The 23,610-nt window shown below is 43.2% G+C and overlaps 1 protein-coding gene across 3 annotated transcripts in view; it reads right to left on the bottom strand.

Moving 5' to 3' along the window:
* Positions 1–10,201: 10,201 nt before the first annotated feature.
* The window catches only part of CEP112 (centrosomal protein 112), a 175,179-nt gene continuing 161,770 nt past the window's right edge, over positions 10,202–23,610 (bottom strand). For 2 of the 3 annotated variants that reach the window (XM_069799345.1, XM_069799346.1), the window contains 3 exons: positions 14,472–14,573; positions 12,036–12,100; positions 10,202–10,651 (listed from right to left, as the gene is read on the bottom strand). In XM_069799345.1, the coding sequence (XP_069655446.1) occupies positions 10,648–10,651; positions 12,036–12,100; positions 14,472–14,573 (171 nt within the window). In that variant the 3' untranslated portion in view covers positions 10,202–10,647. Of the gene's footprint in view, positions 10,652–12,035; positions 12,101–14,465; positions 14,574–23,610 lie in introns of those variants that run through there. The other variant, XR_011327278.1, reaches the window with a different exon arrangement.

Below are 23,610 nucleotides of genomic sequence, written 5' to 3'. Positions count from 1 at the left end.
CCGGCAGCGCGCAAGGGCAAAGGCTGCGACCTCGGGGGTACAAACATCTGCCGGAGCCCCCAGGGACTCCCCGGACTCAACGGAGGGCGATTTCGGCGAGGCTTTCACCACAGCCTTCACCCAAACCCTGGAAGTAGCCACCACGCCACAGGCAAGCGAGGGAGGTGACTCCCCCGCTGTATTTTCTCTGTTGTTCTCCCAAGCCTAACCTTTTGTGCCCATGCAGCGTAGCTCTGAGGCTGCACTTGCCCGAGATGCGTTTTACAGAATTGTTTTTCACCAGCTTGGAAACAGTTAGAAGAAAAGTCAACTTAGGAAGGAACTTTTGTCAAAAAATTGTGACTGATAATTGCAACCTCTGAAAATATTCTTAGCTAGACCAAACCAATGTATAATATATAATTATGTTTTTATAATGAAGGAACAGTATCGCAGGCAAGTAAAGTGTGCAAAGAGGGAGTGAAAGCAGCAAAAAGTAAAATAAAAAAACAATAATAACAAATTAGAGAAGGTAATTAATATACACCAAATTCAGGGGAGAAATTACAAATCAAGCCACAGGACATGGTAAAATCTTTAACTGGCAGAACTGAAGACAGTTCAAAGGACAGTTATTTTTAAGAAAATGTTACAGTGAAAGATGATTTGCATGATATTTTTCCACTACTAGATCAAAATGGTAGACTAAGGGTGAAAAGTCAAGAGTGTTCTGTATTTGGGAAAAAGGCAGGTAAGCTAATAGAATGGAGATGAAACCTTTCTATTGCAAAAGATAACATAAGAACCTATTATACATCTTACAGTAAAACATGACTATTGGCAAAGCTGCCCAAGAATTTTTCAAAACTGGTCTAGCAGCTTGGCAGGCCACTGCTCGGAGGGGAAGATCTGGGGGACCACAGAAAGCAGCTAGGTTGTGTCAATATCTAAAGACACGTGGGATGTTCCACATTATTATTGACCTAAGCCTCGAGTTTAATTCCAAATGGGATAAAAGACTGATGCTCACGAAATAAAGATTTAAAAGAATGCATTATAATTAATGCCAGTGTATTTACTAATGTCCTATTGAATTAAGTTGGTATTATTTTTCATGAGGTTTTAGAGAAAAAACACGGTGACTGCAAGTAGGAAATTACAACCTGTTGTGAGATTGAGGGAACTCACTCTCTTCTGCTTAGAAAGGTGTAATAAGGGGGGATCTGACCACAGTCAGTAAGAGTGTAGAAGAGGATCTCAATAATATTTGGGGAGTAGTTCTTTTTCCAATAGAGATGTTCTATTTCACCCAAGCCCACTGGATTTGAAGCAGAACATCAATTCAGGGAAGTTTTAGGAATGGTGTCCCTAGGCCATTCCTGAGTCCCTTTTGCTCTTTAGATCTCTAAATACAAGTTTCTAAGCACCCATGCAGCTATTTCACAGCTTAGCACTCATATGAGTGTGTGTACATTTGCTTGGAAATGGCTGTCATATGAAAAAGAGAGGAATAAAGGTCTGTAGATCCAGAGAGATCTGCACATATCAATTCGAAAGCTTCTAGTAGTCGCATGAATTTAAAAATATTATTTCAGTTTAAGCTTGGCATTTCTCACCCTCTTCCTTACAACGGCTATGTACCTTACGATGACTATCTGGCCAAAACGCAGCATCTTCTGCAACAACAGCCCTTGGAGGTGAAGGACCATCAGTCCCTCCCCACCAAGCACTTCCTATCCTATAATTCAATATAACAGCAGCCGTCATTTTCAAAAAACCCCACGTGCATGTTGCAGAGGCTCAACACGAGCAGAGCACTCCTCTTCCTCTGCCAAGGAGCCTCCGCAAAGATAAAAGCCATGAATTGGGAAGGGCTCACCCGCACTCCCGCCGGGGACATTCCCCGCAGGGGGACCCGGGGGGGTGTTTTCCAGCCCCCAGCGCTCACACGCATCTCGGGATGCTCAGGCCCATCTGTCGAGGTGGCATCACGCCAAGTCACGAGCGGGCTGGATCCTGCGCGAGGCTCAGCATCGCAGGCCAACTTAGTGCTGCTTGTACCAACGGTGCGGGCTCGGTCCCGAGAGCAAAGCTCTTGCATCTATCCTAAAACATGGTTTAGCATCGTCTGGAGAGAAAGGATCAACCCTCACCAGAAATATGTGAAAGAAAATAGTCCACAGCCCTTCTTAGATCCATCAGAAAGGTTAAATAACTTGACTCCACCAACGTATCACGAAGTACTATTGATGCACAAACCCACTCCCCATGAGGAGCTGCTTCTACCAGTAGAAAACCCCACCAACTTACTGCGGGGCGAGACCTTCGCTCGTCCCTTCGCTGACAAAATGTTCACATGAGCCTTTCTACAGTCACCCAACCGCCGGGAACTGGCTGGTTTGTCCCACTACTTTTTGTCCATGATGTACAAGCGCTCCAGCCCCGCTGTCGGTTTTGGGGCAGCGTCTGGGGTGGCCACTGGACCCTGTTGCTGTAACTGGAGCCTTTCTGCAGGTGGCTGGTTACTTTTTTACTATGCCCAGTATTTGTATTTCAAACTGTAGCGTAGCAGCCCAGTGGTTTATGGCACCCGTAGAGCTGGCAGGAAGAACCATGTCAAAGGTCTGGGGAAAAAAAAAAAAAAAAGGCACTGAAGCATCCCGGGGCCACCATCTGCATTGGCAGCAAACCTCGAATTGTGGGGACGGGGTTGGCAGGAGATGCTCCTCCGCTCGGCTGCTCTGTGCGTGTGCTGCTGCAGAAGGCGGAGGGGGGGGTCCATGTGTTTGTTGTCCTCTTGTTTAAACTTCTCCTGCCTTTACAGCGAGGAAGCTGGGCCTCATCCAAACCCTGTAAACTTTCTGGAGGTTGAAGTTAGCTCTAGGTGGGAAGCCATGGGTCCTGCCGCTTCTTACTCAGGAGCGAGCTGGGGGCAATGCAACACGTGAAGCCCTACGTGCCCCATCTCTGTGCCTGTGGGAGGCTCAAATCCCCTTTCTCTATGCTAAAAGCTCCAGCCACAGGAAGGTGAGCTTGGATGGGTTGAGTGACACAAGCCCCAGGAGCTGGACCAACTGGCCAGATGGGCAGATGACAGCCCAGAGGGCCCGTCGTTCACTCTTTCATGGTAGGTCCTTACCGCCGTGCACTTGTTCAGATGCAGCCACAAATGGGTGTCCTTCCAGCTGTGTCCAGGGCAGCAAATCAGGTACGTGCATTTCTGTGTCCACCTCCAGCAGAAGGACGTGTCCACCTCGTATATGCGGCAGCCGCATCTTACAAAACCGCTCGATGCTCATGTGCCAAGAGAGGAGAAGCCAAGAGAGCAACTCCAAGTCTCCAAACCCACACCAGCTCGATCCTGCTGCTCCCAGGATTTCCCGAGCGGAGCAGCAGCGAACTGCCCCGCTCGCTGTACCCTCCGCAGATGTCGGTACCAGCGGTGGTCCTCCGGCATGAACCGACAGGGCTTGGTCTAGAGCCAGCTGCAGTCTCCTGAAAGGTTCTGGGTTTAAAGGGTTTGGATTAGGTCCAGCTTCATGGTTGTAAAGGCAGGAAAGGTTTAAACATGAGGATAGCAAATACTGAGACAAAATTGGGTCTCTGTGATGAAGCTGGGGAGAAAACGGAGACTTGCTTATGGTGTGTTACTCAAAACCACCTGCATATCCTTCAGAAAGGGGAAAAGTAGGTGGTAGGACTGCAGCTACCCCTTGCAACCTGCCTGTCGCCTCTACCTAACCCTGTCTGCTTTGCAGCTTCTCCATCACTTTAGCTATGAGATGCCTGCATTAAAAACACCTTTGCATTCCTTTTCTCTGTGAATTGATCAATCCCATGGGTTACTTGGAAAAAATGGTTGATTCAGTTGGTTTTGCTACAATCGACGATGAAAGGTTGCCATTTCAGAATAATTTGGCGGGGTTCAGAAGACTTCTGGCAGCAGAGCCAGGCTCCCTTCCCTCTTGCAGGAGCTCTGTGGGGGTGACCCCTCTGGCACCATCACTTTGATAAAGAGCCTTTAAAGAAAGGAAAAGAATTGCCTGAGGAGGAGCCAGTGTCTCACTTTGGGAGCTGAATCCCCGTTACTGATGGTTTTATCACCTCATTACACTGAAACCAGGGTGGGACTTTTCATTTTATATTTTGGCAACTTCAGCTTCCCACTAAACCATTAGGACTCTCTGTGTCCTAATGGGTGGCAGGTTTTCTTCCCTCCTGCTTTACAAAGAGTTACAGGACCTGGTGAGAGGTTTTACTCGGTCAGAGCACATTGCCTTTACTCATTTAACATCTAATAAAATGGAAGATGTTTCTCCAATTATTTCAAGTGCAAAGCACTTGATTTTGTGTTATTTCCACTTACATTTGAAATATATATGTGTAGATAAATTCACACAACCTAATTTTAGGACTTCTAGAAATGTTTCCACAACCACCTTTAACTGCTGCTCTGTACGAGGGGAAAAACCAACAAAACGTGATCTCCTCAGCAGAGGTCACTGACAATTTCAGCTGTAATATTCAGCTCTATTAGAAGCAGTAATTAACGGTAAATGGAGTTGTTGAATATTTGCTCTGCTCCAGATCTGTGCCTGGATGAGGCCTGGATGCCCAGTGGCTAATTCATCTGTTAAACAGGTTCCTGGTGCCATAAATGCACCGTGGGGTCCGTAAACAACGTGGGCTTCTGGTGCTCAGAGTGCCCTAAAGTAGGCATTTTGCTGAAATACTCCATTAGAGACTTTGGAGAGGTATTTAAATTCCATATAGTGCTAGCCTGGAATTTACAATCTGTTTCAGGTGTCTGAAGGCCTGCGGGGCTTTACGTTACACCCACTGTTACCAGACCTGTGGCAGGACAGCAAACTGTGCCCAGTTCCCCAAAGTCCAAGGCTGGCATCCCGACCGATGCAGAAATTTTACACGAGTAGGCTAAAAATCTGGGTTAAGCAGAGGACTGAAGAAACACAACTCAAGTTTCCTCGCTCCATTTCGCCAAAGCATCTTCACACAGAGCCAGCTGCTGTTCTGCTCTGCTATTTGAGTTCTGAATTTCTCTTGAAGGAAGCAAATGGGGAAAAGGAATAGGGGAAGCATCTTTTCCTCCTCTGCCTGCAAACTTCTGCACAGCGGTTTTGATGCAAATATATTTATGGCTGACAGGAACGGGACGCTGAGCTTGTCCAGGCTGTATGAGCCATGGGCTGGGTGGTTTTGGTGGAGGATTCGCTGGCACTCGAGTGCCATCAGTGCTCACTGCCGGTGCCGTGGTACAGCTGCACTTTCCTGGACGTGCGGCCAACTGGGGAAAGGAAAATACGGGTTTTGTGGGCTGGAGGTGTTCTCAGGCTGCTGGCGAGGTCAAATGGAAATGCTAAATAAAGCATTCAAGATATCCTTTATGGTCTGTGAGCATCAATTACGTACGCAGCTGAGTTAGCACTTTGAGGTTTCATGCAACCGAGCTTTACAAACAGGAGTTCAGCACCTCTTCAGAGAAGAGGCTGTGAGCACCTTCTGTCCGCGGGCTACACAACGTACCCTGCCGCAGCTCCTGCCAGGAGCAGCTCCTGCCTTCCAGTGCCAATTCCCCGTCCCTTCATTGCCCCACTGCGCGCTCCTCCAGCGGGAACCTGGGACAAGCGGCATTTCGTCTACGACAGCCCAGGGAAGATGAGGGAGACGGGAGGAAGAGCTGATTAAAATCAGAGGTTTTATTCAGAGTTTTCATTATGGATTCAAATCTATACTGAAATTAGTCAGCCAATGACCTCATCCAACAATGATGAATAAACAAGATGATGACAAGCAAGTGTCGATAAGTCTCGGAAGACGTAACATCATTCCTGAGCACAATTAAACACAGCCTTACAAACATCCAGGCTTTGATTGTTCATGAAATCCACATGGAGTCATTAGCCTTCTTAGGTCTGTGTTTCCACCACCCTTAGACGCAGGACAAGAGCCTGACTGTATAAAAACCTACTGAGATTTAGGTGGGCTCTGAATTTAAAGAGAAAGTGCCATTTCTGATGAATCCCTTTCTAAAAATGCTTGCTCTGGAAGAAGAGTGGTCAACTGAATCCACAGGCCATTGCAGACAACCTCCCTAAACTGACCAGCCACATCTTCAGCGCCCCATTAATTGGCTGAGTCCGAGCTACAGCTAATGGTGGAGTTCGGTGGGAAGGAAACAAGCTGGTCAACAACTGCATCAGTATTGCCTGTTATGGGGTAGGTGCTACCTCTCAGGTGTTACGGATTTTCAGCTAAATCTCATTAAAGATGTCCTGCACCCTCCAGGATTTCTCAGCACTATTACATTGGTCCTCGATATAGATATGGAGTCCTGGATTTCAGCTCAGGATCACTCTGACAGACAGATCTCTTATGGATTCTAGGTCTAGAATTCTAACAAATTCCTTGAAGCCTTTCTTTGGGCAAAACTGGACAAAGTTAACTTCAATATTAGTTTGGCTTGAATAAGACAACTGCAGAATTAGGACCCACAACCTTCTTTTGAAATGATGGCCTTAAGTATAAATCTGGTGAATAGATGTTATGAAGTTGGAAGTACTGTGTTATAACTTAACTGGCCAGCTGAGATAAAGGTATTCCTTTACTTTGCTCATTCTACAAACACACATTTTATTGTTTTCAGTCCTAAGTACTGAGACTAAGTCTGATACGTGTGCTGACCTATATAAAGCACATCTCCGTTTCCACTAAGCTATATGTTTATAGAGCATGCGAAACAAAACAGGCTGTCGGGACCCAGCTCTGCAGATAAAATTGTTTTAGAGAGCTGCTCAAAGGAGGTCACAGCTCTAAATCCTCCTTGTGTGGAGGCAAGCTGCGTGCCCAGCTTCCCAAGGCTCTGCTGAAAATACTACCTTAAATATTGGACATATCTGGGTTAAAACAAAAATTAAAGTTTACTGTTGCTAGCAACAGCATTAGGAGAACCATCAGGAAAGAAAACATCTCTTCTCCCCAGGACACCTTGAAGCAAGCACAGCACTTAACAGCCAGTAACCAACGGTCAGGTTCATGGGATAAAGGCTGCATCAGCAGAGATGAGGATCGGGGACTGCAAAGCAAGGGCATGACACAAGGTCTTCACCCTTTTCTGTTGCCATGTTTGTCTGTCAGTGAAGGAAAGATCACCTTGTGGTAGCAAATGGTAGATAAATGATATTTTGTCCAGGGGTTTGACTTATTTACATTATTACAAATGTCAGATAACATGATAGAGAGCTGCATAATTGCTATGTAAAAGTGTTACGAACTGCTCCCAAAGCCAGCACGCTCGCTCTTTGTCACACAAGACAAATTTTTGCAGGATCAGATGCTTGTTCAGTTCTTTCAATGCTTTTTCACAAAAAATGATTTCTAATTTAGGGAGGAAAAGTTTTATTCAATTATCTTCTTTTTTTTGTTGTTTGAATTGACCAACTGCATATCTTCCACTGGCTTTATCAAAGAAGCCACCAGTACCAGAGCACATCTAATTTTAAGTGGGCTTTAGTTGGCAGACTTAAAGTTGATCATGCGTTTTAGTTTCAGCAACTTGCAATTTCTGCACTCTTTGATAGTGCACTTTAAAGAACAAGCCTTCTTTAATGACAAAGGCTTAAAAGAAATGACCTCTCTGAACAAAGTATCAAAGCTTAGAAAAGATAGTTCCTTGAAAAAAGTCTGAATTAAAATGACCTTGTGTTCTGAAACTTTTTCATACAATATCTGACGTCTTACTTTTCCTTTGTACCCTCAGAACGAGACCAAGTATAATTTAGTAGTGTGTGGTGCCTCCAGTACATTTGTGATTTGGGAAGGACTTGCAGTGCATTAAGATAATTAAAAAAAAAATAAATCAGATCCCATATACACTCTCTGTCAAGACTGCTCGTCATTAGAATCAAAGCTGTGCATGTTTTTCAGAAAATTCAGTAAAACACTGTAAGATATTCTAGTGATTGCAAATATTTTCCTCTAGTCCCAATAAAATCTTCTTCTGAGCAGCAAAATCATTTCTCAGTTTGAAACCACAGTCAGGAGAGATTTGGGCAAGTAACAGGAGTATCTGCTGTCACCAGTACAATTAAAGCACTGTTGCAGAAGAAAGCGGAGGGCTGGGAGAAGGAGGGAGGTTGTATCCCTTTTCTTCCAACTCCACCAGAAATGAGCATATTTGTTACGTGTAACACAAGAACTGTGAGTGGCACTGAAATAAAGTGTCACCTTGATAAGGGTCACCTCCCTTGATACGGGTGAATGTTATGATGCCTTTTTCTTCTGGGGTTTTATAGAGAGTGAAACAATCTTCTCTCCCACAGCAAAAGTCAGTAAAATTAAATAAAGTACAAATAAAGCCCTAACCATACTTAAGCTGGTTTCACCAGAGCTTGTTTTATGGGCAACGAAGCCAACTACTGGCAGCTGGCAGTTCCTTACCTAGCAGCTGAAAAGAGGTAGAGAGCAAGTAATATGTGTGAAAACATTTCTAATCCTGTAATTTGGACTCTAACTCTTACTTCTTACAAAAATGATCAAAGAAACGTTAACTACAAGAGAACTCCAACCAACCTTCAATTTAATTTATCAGGTTTATAAGCACCTTCAAAATGGTCCTCGCACTGTATTTGATGCTGGAGAGTTTCCCAGAGTTTTAAACCTCCCAGATTGACCAAGATCTACTTTTCTCAAGCTGCTGCTTCATCATCAACGACACCAGCAACCCAGTTCCATCAAAAATTAAGGAAATTCAGGCCTGAATCCAACTAGCTAGAAGAGGGTCCATGCGTTTATGGATGTACCCCCCTTGCTGCTTTCAAAAGCACTATAACCACTCAGATACCATGGAAAAACACAAGCAGAAGTATCAAAACCGCCTTGTTTCCTTCACGCACGAGAAGAGAGAGTTCACTGTCCCAACAGGACACAGGGCATGATCTCCAACGGGTAAATCCCGGCGCGCGCAGCCTACGGCCGGGTGAGCTCTCGGTGCTTCTCCCGGAGAACCCGACCACCGCTGCCGCCCACCTCTCTGAGTAAATACATTTCCTTTTACTGCCCGCCATTAACTAAACCGCATCCTAACAAATTCCTCCTACTAAAACTCACCGCTGCCCCAGGCGAGGCTTTATCAGAGCCGTGACAACCCCTTATCTATAATTAGAAGAATCACTTGTTGATTCAAGGAAGGTGGAAAATCTGCCCAGGCCCAGACCGGACTGACGATCGGCAAGGCACCCAGCAAAGTCGGAGCCTGTATTTGGCAAGGAGCTCCCTGCCGGTGCTGCCAGGAGGTGGGGGGGGATGGAGCCCAGCCTGCCAAAGCTTCTCCTCATTGATCTCCACGCCAGGCGGAGAGATAAGAGCGCAGCTGGCGAGCCGGGATTCAGCGGGACAGCCGCGTCCAGCCGCGGGCACTCGAGCGGTCAGAACCCTCCGAATTCTGCCCGGTGCGCGGCACGTTGAGCGCCGGTGGCGCTGGGGCGAGGGAGGAGAGGTGGCCGTCCCCGTCAGCAGCGATACGGGGGGTCTTGCTGCCGCTGTCAGTGCCGCAGCGGGACTGAGAAGAGAGGAATTTCTGGCCCCCTCTCAAGCACTCAGACCGTTAACTGTGCTTTGATACGAACGCGGCCGGCAGGATGGTGCCTAGGAAAAAAAAAAAAAAGCTATTCTTGTATCCGGCATATCTAAATTTACAGATTACGAATGTACGAATGTACACTCCGGCTCGCGGATGGCCAAGAGATAAGGAAGCCTTCCTATGCCTGGGAGGCAGAGCCGGCTACGAGGACGACTCCCTGTTTGGGTCCTTTGGCTTTCCACCACTGCTCAAACCTCATCCCTGCAAACCCTCGGGAATCTGCTTAGATTTACCGGGGTCATCCAAGACAGCCTGCACGCGCCCACGCAGAATCAAGGCCGTATCGGTTACAACTCTTCTTCAATAACGCCCCGTAACTGTGTTATCAGTAAATGACGAAGGACTTTCCTGTGACCAGCATACGCAACCCCAACGATAGATATAACTGGCAACGGTAGCTACATTTGTCATCATGGTGTTTTCATTCTCGCTCCGAGGTCTTTTCCTTGAAACACAGCATGAAAATATTTTCCCAGTTAACAAAGCCATAAAAAAACTCTCATATGCACTGTGGCTACTTAGGTGAGTGAGATGCCCAAGCAAGACAATAATGTCAAAACAAAAGAGTACAAAATAATAATATTTTAATATTATGTAAAAACATGGACACAAAACAATGTCAAAATATGTTAAAATATCTTGGACAATAATAATAGAAAATGGGATTTTCTTCATGTATAAAAGTGAAAAGAATGGTGCTAGGAAGTAATAACAAAAATATTAGTAGAGGAAACTCTACTCGCTCAGTAAGCAAGCTCAGCACGGACTCAAACACACAGTATATCGAAAGCATAAGTCTGTAATAAGATAATGATAAAAAAATAATGGAAGGAAGATACAACTAAAAACATGCTGTCATGAGCAACGGATGTGTTTTCATGAACTTCATTACATTTTACATGCTAACAAAACAGCCACTGATCTTTGCATTTTAATTTACAAGAGCCAAATCTTCAAACCTATTCAAAGCAGTCCGTTTGGCAATCGAAGAAATCCAACAGCTCCGGCAGCTACCTGAAAAGGAAGAGGTTCTCATTAGTTAGCTCTGATTATTTTTACTGTAAAAACACAACAGGCTGAAACCAGGGTTGGGTCCGGTCGGCAGCAGGCCTGGATACGGCCACAACCGGTGCTGCGTCGGGTGTCCAGGAGCACGCGGAGGAGCGTGCCACCGAGGAGCTACATCACGTCCGCAGCCACGGGCACGCGCGTGTGTGGGAAAGCGGCAAACCCCAGTATTTCGGTAAATGGGAACACAAAATTTAATGTGAATGTCGTCTTGGAAAAAAGATCAGGTCCGGAAGGTGATTTCCCTGAACAGAGGCAGCACAAAAGCTTCTCCGAGTCCGTGAGCGAACGCCGCGGCAGCCCTGCCGGGAGAGGAGCTGCTCTGTGCCGTGCTGGCTCTGTCCCTGCCCTTCCTCTCCGTCAGGATATGGCTGGGGCTCCTTCCACCCCCAGGGTTTCGACATTTGTGGCCTGGCCTGATCTAATGCTACGTGACTATTCATCTTTTTAAACAGCTGTTTTCCTAACTAATTCAGAATTCCACTAATTCAGAATAAGCTTGAGACCAAATTCATCCCTTGGTAACGCTACTGCTGCTATTGGAGAGAGTCTAGAGCCTACGTTACAGCTTTATATTTATCTAAGAAAGTTACCCACGCTGGACTTACTACCAAGATTCTATGACATTTTCAGTTTCCAATTAGCTTTAGCTAATTCTCGTTAACAAATAGTTTAGGATTAATATTTTCAGACAACTTTCACACTGTTAACATTTTTACAGATGTTTAAATATCTTACAGATTTTTACCCTATTTTTACAAGCACACATTCTTATTTGCAGAAACCCTCATGTGAGATATGAAAGTATCATCAAAGTCTATAAATATAAAAAAGATGGAGTGGCTTTCCTAGGAAGTTTCCTTTTACTCACCTCTCCATGTGAATCACTTACTCTAAAGGCACAGCAAGGCTTTTTATTGCTGCAGCCCTTGCCATAATTTATATTGGAGGGTGTAAACGTCTGAAAAAAAGCTCAGGCTCATGAAGATCCGGTACTTTGAAGATGTGATCTGTAATATTACGCATTGCATCATTGTTTTCTATCTTAAAAGGGGGTGGCATCACCGCAGAGCTGCAGCTGTGCACCAAGCCACTGTCTCATCACGAACGTCGAGGCAAAGCCCAGACTTGTAATGCACCTGCAAGTTCTCTAATCTTGCTCTAATAGTACTGACTAAGCACTGGGAAAATTCTCAGACGCTTGTTTACTGAAAATAAGGATCTTTTAAAACTGCAACCATATTTGAGTGTTTTAATTAAGCTGTAAAACTTCAATAACTGGGATCCACAGGTGTGAAATGGTACAAATTGATCAAAGATAATCACGTACCTTCTGGTGTGGTAGGTGTTCAGCTCTTCCTGGAGGACAGAGACTCTTTTCTGCAGAATATTTACCTGTAAAATATAACCCAGTGAAAATGGTGTACAAAATTAATAAATTTGCACTCATTTCATAAAAGGTGTTTTTCTGGTGTATCCTGCCTAAAGAAAATGCAATAACGCTTTAGCTGCACACTAGAATTACTACTTGATAGAAGGCAGTTAGCTTGGCTTCCCTGGCCCTGCTCCAGCTGCACACTGTCCACCCCTTTAGGAACAGAGTCAAAACAGGTTTTAAACTCAGCTGGTGGTACCGTACGGGTTATGCATGGGTTTGGGAGCGCCGGTTCTACTCTGAACTCCCATATGATGCCTGTGCTCTGATCCCTGCACTTTTGCTCTTGCAATGAAGGTACTCACCTGTTCTTCAAGTGTATGAAAATTAATGTTTATTAATACACTGTGGCCACTTTGGGACCACTCACCAAGAGCAGACAATTGGGCAGCGTACTTTATATTTAGCAACGTTTCTAGAAAACTTTGCCCAAGCCTCAAGTATTTTCTTTCTTTTTGTTTATTTTTATCACTGCTCGGTGCTTTTACCCAGCCCCTCCTCTTCATCCTCCTCCAACAATAAATAATCCTGACAGGTGCAGAGATTCCACTGCCCTTCTTGTCTGATGTTTTCAAACAGGAATTTCAACGATTTTCGAAGACCAGGACACCTGTGCTTCAGAAAGAGCCCTGCTTACTGAGTGGTCTGCGACGACAGCGTACCGCTGGAAATACAGCCAGCAGCTATATATTTCTGGGATAGCACCCAGGTTTTAATGTGTGTAGTTACTTCTACTCTTTTGAAATGCTGCTGCTGCTTACAGAAGCCCTGCAGGTGGATATCAGATTCTACTTTTTTTTAACTCATTAAAAGGTGTGGTATTCCTATATTAGCTCCAGAGTTACGCTTCCTACCAGATAGTGCTAATAGTCAACCACACTTTAAAAATAGCTTTTTACGATCCACTGGAAATAGATTTTCCCAGTAGATCCTTAACTCTTTATTTCCCACTACTAGTTAAATGAGAGCATCACTTCCATTAGGTATCCCTTGATATGTAAGCAGAGTGTTTACAACCATAGTGTTGAAGTTGTGTCACTGCTAGCATATAGGAATATGAAAGTTTTCCCTATAAAAATTTCCTACTTCTATTAAGGGCACACTTTGCCAGGGGAAGCATCTCATGCATAGCAAAAAATGCTACAGAATAACCCTTATGCACTGTAAAGAGAAAAAAAAGGGGGGGAAAACCCCAAGTACATTAAATTACCAACCATCTCCACGGAGAGAGATTGCCTAAGAAAGAGAAATGGAGAGTTTGTAGGTCTATAATTGCTTGAAAAACGGTCCCGAAAATTGGTATAAGGCGTGTGCTGGTATCAAGCCTAAACTAGTATGCCATGTCCTCGGGGCTTTTGCTCTTCCCAGAGCTCATGGGCAGCTCTGAGTCACCAGCACTGCCCTGTCTTTCTCTCATTTCTTCCCTTCAGCCCAGGACAGATCCCAGTCCTTCCCAACACGTTTAAATGCACAGTCCTGCACTGGGCCATATGTGAACACTGACTGTTTTCTTTGGATTACCATCATTCCACATCTATGATCACCCCTCTTTACTGCTATTTATCATTCCTCATGTGAGTTCAGGCAATGATGACATTTTGTTTTCTTCCAGCTCCTAATATACCGAATAGAAAAGCATCAAATAACTTCTGCGGCAACCATGTACAAGAAACACACCCAATTGACTAGTAGTTCCCTATTTACAATGACATTTTGGTATTTCCATTAGCCAATTTAATAGTCTATTTCATATAAATAAGATTGATTCTGCATTGTTCTAGATGAGCTAGTTTTTTGCAATATTAAAGACAAAGCATTACAGAATATTAAAGCCTCTTTATATAGGAAAACGTAGAAATAACACAATGATCATTTGGACTAGTATCTAAAAAAGAAATATCCCATTTGCTTTATTATATAGGCTGGAAAGAAAACAAAATGATTCTAATTCTCTTCTGTACCCTTTATATGAACCCTTTAAATGATTCCTTCAGGAGAAACAGGGTAAGGAAGATGAGAGATAACTGTGTGCTATATTTGAAAGGTTGAGAAAAAAACCCAAATACTGAATACAGCATAATTTCTACTTTCAACTGCCAACTGAAGCAAAATCTGGGATCAAAAGATAGAACATGGTAGCTTTCAAGGTGAGGAAACTAGAGAAAAGCCTTGTGAAAGATGACTGAGTGAGAAGCATGTGAGTGCTGCCATAATTCAGTTTTGAGACTTACTCAGTACTTTTGGCCAAATTTTAGATAGTCAAATTATATTGTCTAGAAGACATGGGTTTTATCCAGTCTAAAAAGTTGAAGATGAATAATAAGAATTTACCTGAGATTTTAAAGATGCAATAGTGTCTTCAAGTTCCTGTCTCAAAGATGCTGGCATCAAACCTTTGAGTGTGGTTTCATATTCTTGTCGTACATGGGTCATCTGTAACAGAACAAAAAGAAATTTATATATAAATGGCTACTCTTGGAAGCCGGTGAGTAACTGTTTTGCTTCTTTTGCCCAAATTGGAGTCCAAGTAAATGCAGAATTGTGATATCAAGGGAAAGGGAAGGAGAGAGAAGAAAGATTGGCAAAGACCTGTAAAGAGTAAAAGAGGTAAAATGAGGAAGAAAGGGAAAAGAAAACATAAGAATAAAGAATATATGGAGAGGAGGAAAAAAATCATTAAAGGGCAAGAGTAAGGCATTTGTTGGGACATGGTCTGAAGAAGCAATAATCATTCCTAAATCTAGCTCAACAGAGCATTTATACAGACATACATTTTGCCAACTGATGGTCAGAAGTTTTCTTTTTGTCTTTGGTGGGATCTGAGCCAGGTCAGGAGACTGATATCTGCCCCTTACTCCCTTAGACAAGTGAATTACTGTTTCCCAAGACTTTTTTACAAAACTTCTCAACTTCTGGGTGCTTTTAAGGACTTTTTTTAATTCATCATGCAACTATTTTTCATTGCACTTTGTGTCTTCCTCAACTTCATTGAGGCTATGGGACTTTCAACAAATAGGTTTGAGCATCTTAGACATGTTACAAGGTTGGATGTTCACACCAAACCGGTTACACCTAGAGGAGGAGATTTTAGTCCATCACCTTACTCAACAGATGCTGAGTCAACAGTACAGTTACAAAGCAGTGTTACGTGAAGACAGATCAGCTGGAAGGATTGCGTTTCATATCTCTCCAGTGTGGTGGTATTTCCCGAATCTTGACCCAGGAAAAATATGGAGACCCTGGTTCAGCTCTGTCCATCGAGTTGTGCAGGAATGCTCACACAGTTTATTACTTGGCTGAATCAGGGCCTCACATCTGTACTTAACTTCCAATAGGATTAACCGCTTAATTCAAATTAAGCAAGTACTTAGGTGTTTTTCTGGATTAGCAGCTGAATATGTAAATAAAGGATAAAAGGGATTCAATATCAGATTAACTTATAAAATATCTTTAAACTTCCAAATTGAATCTTTTTCCCAATGATTTACACACCAACGCCATTTTGTGCTAATTTTGTTTTAGTTACCAAATTGCTTAAATCTACCATTGCAACCACAAATCAAAACCTCAGTCTTACATCTGAAGAAGGCACGAGTTACAACTTCCAGCTCCCAGCTTGCAAGGAGCGCACATGCTTACGCACGTGAGAACCAAACACAAAGTTCACTGCAAGATGTGCCAATTACCATCGTACGGAAAAAGCAGGTCATGCCAAAATATGCATTATGCATAATACAATTATCAATACAAAAGGAATAAAACAATCTGATGACACTTTAGGGAAATTCTGTCTATGAGCCATTCCGACATGCAGAAGAAATCTCCAAATCTCTATGCAAAGAGGCAATTAGGCGCTTTCCTTGTGAATTGCAAGTAAGTGATGCCACTATGCAAATCTAAAGAAAAAAAAATGGTGAGACAGGAAACCTTGTTTGAACTCTCCTTGTATATAAGCCAGTGATCAAAATTTATGTTTTTGAAAGTTACGCCGATAAATCTACGCTACTATTTCTATAAAGGCTTACAAAGTTATGCATAGGTGCCTTGCCAGGATAAATATTTTCTGAGCCAACAGCTCATTTGGGTGGGGACCTTGATAGAGCAGAAACATATATTTCAGTTAATTCAACATGTTCCATTTGTTCTTGGTGAGACGGGAGCAGGAAGAGGCAGCTAGAACAGCAAAATGCTTTCATTTCCTGCATTTTGAATAATAAAGATCTATTTCAGGAGTAAGAGGATCTGGATGATCACCTTGCCAATATATTGGGGTGACCCAACCAGCTCAGGAACTCCATCGCAGGGGCCTGGCTCGCACTCAAGCTCTGCATTTACAGGTGATGCAGGTGTCAGGAGCTGAGCCTGGACTCCGATATAACTCCTTACACCACGATCTAGCCATGCCTACAGAGCACCTACGACTCACACTGCCTTCCTCAGGTGCCAGGCACAGAGAAAGAGCCCCTTATTACAATTTTCCCTAGAGGAAAGCCAAGAAAGTTTCATTCTCAGTAGATGCAACAAAAATTTTAATACAGCCCTGTGAGTGAAATAATAATGTTCTAATTGTGCAACAGTCTTCTTTCAACCCCTCACTGGTTTTAATAGTTTAATCTGCAAGTGTCCTCTAAATACATGCTTTCACAATGCCTGTTAATGTTTGCTATTAACTCTGCAGAGCAGCAAGGGGATTGTTGCCTTTTGACAAAGGTGTTTCTTGGAAAGTCAGGAAGAAATATGTTCTGTGCTTTAAAGTATGGATATATATTACTGGGTCGGCCAAAAATGGAGAAAGAAAATGAGAAACAAGCCCTGGTAGCTGAAGTATTGCTTGGGCCTGATTTCTTACTCTATTGCAGTGGAAGACATGCACTTTTTTTGCAGTGAAAACTGTTCTTTGGGATACAACTGCAATTTGTTTGCTTGCTAAGACAAAATATGTTACTTTCAACTGTGCTCACTAATAATTGCATCACAATAAGATGAAAACAAGATCCCAGCTGTTTCCTGTCATATTATGATAAACAACATGCTGATATTTTTGGCTGAAGTTACTATCAAGGTTTATTGACCCAAGAGATTAAAATAGTGCATGGCAAAAATCTAAATCACTTCTTATAACTGAAAAATAACATACAGTGGGCTAATGTATACTAATTTTAATGGGGGAAGGTTTTTATTTTTAACACTTATTTTTGACCAATGAAAGCTATGTCTGCAGGGATTTTTTTTTTTTTTTTTGTGCCTTAAAGGCTTTTTTGTTCTTTTATAGCCTCAAGCTGCCTCCCTAGGATCCACAAATACTGTGGCTCCTCTTGCACTCTTGAGAGATGTTTAAAATTGCAATTCTTCAGCCCTCAGGAGGGCTTTAGTCTGCTGGATGAGGATAGCTCTATTTCATTTACTGTTGTGTTCGTTTTTCTTCAGTCCTGAGAAAGCTTTTTTTGAAAATTCATTTTGGTGAGTTGATTTAATCCATGAACCCCCAGGAAGGTTTTATAGCTTTTAATATTAAGCTGCCACACTGGTCTTTGTTTATTCAGGTTGGTGGCTAACATATGAGGTTTAAAGTTTTGCCATCAATCATCTTTGGTGTCAGTAGAAACAACTGAAAGCTGAAGTTGCCACACATAGCTCACGTATGCTTAGTCACACGATAAATTAGAAAAAAAGAGACAAATATTCTACAAAGTGATGCAAAAAGCAGGGAAGTTATAATTTCACAGACTACAATGAGATCTTGTCACAGTTGGGCATTGACCATTCTCCAAAGAGATAAAAGTTGGCTTTGATGCCCAAAAGAAAAATATCCAAACCTGAGCTTTCCAAACCAAGTGGTCAGGCCTGGCCCAACGCTTTTCAGTAGCGTAAGATGAGTTTCAATTTTACTTCTTCAAGGAGTTTTCAGGTGGCAGAATTCAGTTTTGCAGCAGCTCATTATTTCTAAAAGCTTCAGAGGGATGTTTGTGGGGCTGGGTTAGAAGCAGATGGGAGCACGGCACCGGTCAGGAACAAGTCCCATTGGGACAGAGCTGCACTGTAGTCACTCTCCTTCCTTTTTGAAAGAAACAACTTCAGCACATCCAGGAGAAATACAGTACCTTCAGGATGACCAGATGCATTTTAGTCCATGTGCTAAGAACAGCCTGCAAAGAAGAGGATATTCTGCTTCTCTTCTACGCTTTGCTATACAGCCATAATCATGCTATATCTTATTCAGGTTCCTGATAGCCAGGTCTCCCCTTCTTACTTCTGAGGGGTCTGTGATGCTGAGTTTATCATCCAGAACACACTGGCCCTGGTGCAAAATCCCTGTCTCATTAAAAAAAAAATAAAAAAAACCCAAACAAATGCAATCTTCTCCAGATCTCCCAACTGTAAATTACTTTATTTGGACCGGAGAAGCATAATGAAAATGCAAAAGAACCTCTGAAGTACACGTTGCCAAAGCAAATGAAGGGACCACAGAAGAGTTGTTCAAGTTCCTTTAAAAAAAAATAAATCTTGTCTCGAAGGGCATGAAGTTAACATTTTGTTTATGTCAGATAAGAATCAAAAGGCAGTTCACTTAACTAAGGTGTTGTGGTTTTTTTAGTATCTTAATTTCTGCCTGTTTATAATATTTGTGAAGGATAATAATTCCAGCTGTGCCAGGAAACACTAGGATAGTGACCAAAAGGCATAATTAGGATAATTTAATTATCAAATTTTCTCCACGTTTCAGGGGGAGTAAGATGAGAAAAGTGATTTCCTGTGTCTCTCAAATCCTTTCCTGTATTATTTAAACAATGGTATGTTATAATGCTGTTTAAAAGAGGAATCTCTTTCAAAAGGTTATGCATCTGTTCTGCAATACACATCTCTGAAAGAAGACACGAAAGATCTGCTGTAATAAATCTAAAGACAGGTTAGGGTACCAAAAAGGTAAAAATAACTCCTTCAGCCTTAGGCAAATCATTTAATCTCAGACTAAAGTCTCATTCTTCTAAATGAGGATAATAATAAGAATAATATTGCAAAGGTCAACTTCATTCAGGTGGTGTGAAGACTGCTGAAGTAATTTTCTGAAAGCATTTTGAAAAGGGCGAGCGAAGGACAAATTACTACGATGCCACCCCAATTAAAAAAATCCCCAATCAACAAAAAAACAAAAAAACGACCAACAACCCAAAGAATGTCAAAGTAATGATTAATCACTGCATGTTTGTGTTCTCCCTAATTGCAGCGACTCCTCCTTTGCTTCTCAGCACTCCTAAACATAAAGTGAGTGTAGCCCTACTCCCAGAAAAATGCTACAAGTCTTTATGGGCCCCTTCCTCCATCAGCTGGCCTGGGGGACGCTGGGCAATGTCTATAACTGCAATTTCCTTAAATTTCAGATCTCTCAGGTTTCTTTTGTAAAAGAATATTTAACTGGAGCTTGAAATCTTCTGAAACAATTTTTCCTAATGAAGGATCAAACAATGTTTCCTTTTTTCCAACGAAGAGCAAGGTCTGAACATTTGTCATTTCACAATATAATCAAATACGAATATCCGCTGCTTTTTAGTGCACATACTCTCTTATTTCAGGCAGTGGGAATTGCTATTCTTACTGTGCAATGTACATTGAAATATTGCTCTTCCAGATTTAGAGAAATAGAATGCAATTTGATACAAATGTTCTCAAGTTCTTAAGAGAAGTAATGAATGCTATAAATTGCATGAATTTGGCTCAGTTGAAAACAGTAACTGAGCAAGATCAGCTGAGCAAGTTATTTTGTCAAGTGTACACCATGTTGCTCTCCACTGAAAAAATACTGCTGGAGAACCTCCTCTGTTCTGACAGTTTCGATAAAACATAAATTGGTGGCTTAGCCGTCCTCTTTGTTTTTCTGTCTTTAGCTAGTAAACCATCTGAGCGTCCAAAACATTTTTGCCTTGTTGTTTCACTAATCCGCGGGGACCTCCAGTTACGCCGAGCTGCTCGCTGCACACTGAGCTTTCTGCTCCAAGTCGTGGTTTTTTTTTTCCAACCTGCATCCAAGAGGCCTTATTCTTTCAGTGGCTCGTACTTCGATATCTTTTTTTTCTTAACCAAGATCTCCCACCTGGAAAATCCTCTGTTTGTAGTTAAGCAAGCCGAGTCTATATAATTCATAGCTGCAAAGGAAGGGAAGGCGAGCAAAGCTTTTTTAAAAAAAACACCAGTGGGCTGCACATGGCAAGAACGGCATTCTTGGGATTACGCGAGTTGGAGAGGAATAAAAGCCTTCACTGTCAACACCATAGAACAACCAGGAATGCTGTGGCTAGAAAATTCACGCTGTTCTCTCAACCTCCCCCTCTCCAGGGCTCCGCTATTGTTCCAGCTGGGATTTGGAGGATCCCTGACTTCTTTTCCCCTCCTTCCAAATGACTCATCGCAGATGCCATCTTTGTCCCCGAGCACTATTTCCTTCAGCTCGTCGATGCCGTCCTTTCATCGGCCGGAGAGGTCGTTATTGCACCACGAGGGTCCTCCCCTCCGCGAGGCGAAGGGGACGCGGAGACACGGCTCACACCCCCTGACCCGGAGGAACAAAACCCAAACCAGTCTGGCCACTAACCAGCGCTGCCAGGCCAGAGCTGAAAACACATGGTGTTCATTTCTGGCTCTGTCGATTCCTAATACGCTATCCGGATAATTAAGTCTGAAATAAAGCTATAAGCATCCTTGACACCACCACTGGAATGTATTTATGTATTTCAGTTTTACATTCCAGCATGTGTTACCTTCTCTATAATCCTTTCCACCCCGGGGTGGTTCAGCAAGTCAAGGTTTCAGTGTGTGATACGCGGAGGTGCTGAGTGCTCGCTAACGACAGCGAGAGCTGACAAAACTCAGCAGCACGCAGGATCAGGCTCAGTATTTTCACACTGACTGTGTGAACAAGCAAATCTTTGTAGATAATAATCAGAAGCTACTTTTCCTATCACCGTTTCCCCTCTTTCAAGAACCAAAATCTAACCAGCATCTCGACTGGAAAACAAGCTGTCAGGTTTAGAAAGCATTGCGGTTGGTAAGAGTCTGCTCAGCTTTGGACTGAGCGGGGTGACGAATGGGTGGGTGAGGGTGGGTAGTGCTGGAGACAGCCGTGGCTGCGCTTCCCTGAGGGACTTCTGATGGATGGCGTTTGGTGCCGATTAAATCGCAATCAAAATAATACTTTAGAATTTAAATCATGTTAAAGATCAGCACAAAGCTGGCCTTCTCCAGTCCTTTTTAGCTCCATCCAGGCACCTCGTCACCTAGAAGAAATCGATGGGACAGCTCACTAATTGAGCACTCATCGCTGAGAGCCCACACTGGAGATGAAGTGTCTCTGCTCTTCTCTTCTGTCATCCGACTGGCTCCTCCATGCATTCCCATTTCTTCTTTTTTTTTAATTCCCTGCATTAAATACCAGCATCATTGTCCCTTGTAGTCCTACTTTAAACACTTCTGAAAGAACAAAATTCCCTTAATTGATAATATGCAAGCAAACCACAGATGCTCTCAAATGATGTGCTGCTCTCTTAAAAGAAAGATCTCTTTCTCATTCACTACCATTTAAGACGAAGAGCTAGAAAACTGACATTTTTAAATACTCTCTAATTCCTGCATGTCGGCATATGCTTCTATTCCTTTTTGGTAAAAATTCTCTTTTTCCTTTTAACTATTTGTTCTGTAGTTTCTGTTTCACTGTCTTACTCCAGCTGGCCACTTCGTTCCGGTAATTCATTCTGTTCTATGAAGTAGATATATATTTGTGTATTTTCCAGTTGTGTCTGATTACCAAAGCTAACATTTGATCATTGACTTCCACGCGTACATCATCATCATCTACCTCTTTTCCCTTTGACAGTTGCAGAGTTAGGGAGAGCCTTCTCTCCCGCAGTTCCTGCCATATGGAGCTCCCGGGAACTTTCAACTCCATTGATTTCCAGCTCCTTTCAAATCCCACCTGCAAATCTGTTTTTCTGTGCTTGAATCTCAGCTTCTCCCTCCTTCTGCTAATCTGAAACTTCATGCTATACAGTATAATTTACTATTTTCGATTTAATTCTGCATTCCTTCCATAGTAGGCTGTTAAACAAAATGCTACACAAATTATAAAATGTCAAATGCAAAGTTATGATTTATTGTAACAGTCTTAATTAAAAATTGGGGGGCACGTTTGTATCAACGTGATTAATGAATATATTAATGGAATTGCATGTATGGTAGACACTAACCAATGCAAAAGTGGTAGAATTGGGCTCCACATAATGTCAGTGGTCATTTTACGGTACCTAAGTCAACATTGCCATACACCTATAGGGGGACCTATATGCATGAAAGGTCCCTTAGAGAGATATAACCAGAATCAGTCTGATTTTTCCCCATCAGCCTCGATTGGGAAATCTGAAAAGAGAATATCATACTGAGAAATGGATGCTTTGGTCTGTGTACGCCAAACAGCCTGGCCAGTGTGCTCCGACTCACGTCAGATTCTTCACCACTTGTATGTGGCTCTCCAGCATCTTCTTTTCAATAAAAATGTTTTAAACTTGAAATTTGTTCACCGTAAGGAGTTAGAAAGGGAATTTTCTATTGTGCTGTCTGCAGACATTGAACCAGCAGATTTTCAGCTGCCAGCCGGGGGATGTTTGTCTCCTACACTTTTATCAATATATATACATATATGAAATGCTTTACGGGAGGAAAGCAGCTGAAGTAGAGAGTACCCTCCTGACCCCAGGGCTTGGGGGGTCGGCAGAGCAATGGATGGACAGGAGAAGGACCCTCCTCACCCTCGCACAACTGCAGAAAAAACAAGCGCTCTTCAAATACAGCCTCTGCGGTCCGTGCTGGTGGCATAGAGAAACTGCAGGAACTATTCTAACGTGACAAGATCGGGTGTTGCCGTTCTTGAAAGTCACGGTGGAAACTTCTTTCCGACTCTCCCTCTCTTCCCCATCTCCCCAGAGCCTGCTGAGCCCTGGGGCCAGCGCTGCCCGCCCAAGGGGTTAATCGCCCGGTCCGCAGGCAGTGACAGCGCAAGGGCTGCTCTCTGTGAATCACTTCTGCGGTTAAGATCATTCAAATCCAGACTCGGCTTCCCATTTCTGTGGGAGCAGAAATGGGTCTCTGGGGGAAAATTTCTGGAAGCGTTTCAGCGACGTGGGTTGAAGCAACCAGAGCAAATGGCAGAATTTCATCACTGCCTCCAGCGCGCGCCAACTGTTTGTTTCTCAGTTTCCAAAGTGCTCCTCGGCTCTGCAAACCAAAGGCTGCCTAAATCCTCCTCACCTGCAGCCGGCCACAAAGCAAAGCTTTCCTTTTTAAATGCCTACCCTAGAGCTTTCTAGCCTGATTTTAGATGACTCTAACACGTCCTGAGAAAGACAACCCTCTGAGAAAGTCTGGAAATTGAAGGCAGGGGCCCCAGAAGCTCTGCCTGGCTGTCGTGGTTACCTGGGGCACCTGC

Source organism: Haliaeetus albicilla, chromosome 12 (assembly GCF_947461875.1).
Source record: "Haliaeetus albicilla chromosome 12, bHalAlb1.1, whole genome shotgun sequence".
In the NCBI taxonomy this organism is placed as follows: Eukaryota; Metazoa; Chordata; class Aves; order Accipitriformes; family Accipitridae; genus Haliaeetus; species Haliaeetus albicilla.
Note: the sequence above shows the minus strand (reverse complement) of the source record. Positions and strands in the feature narration are given on the sequence as shown.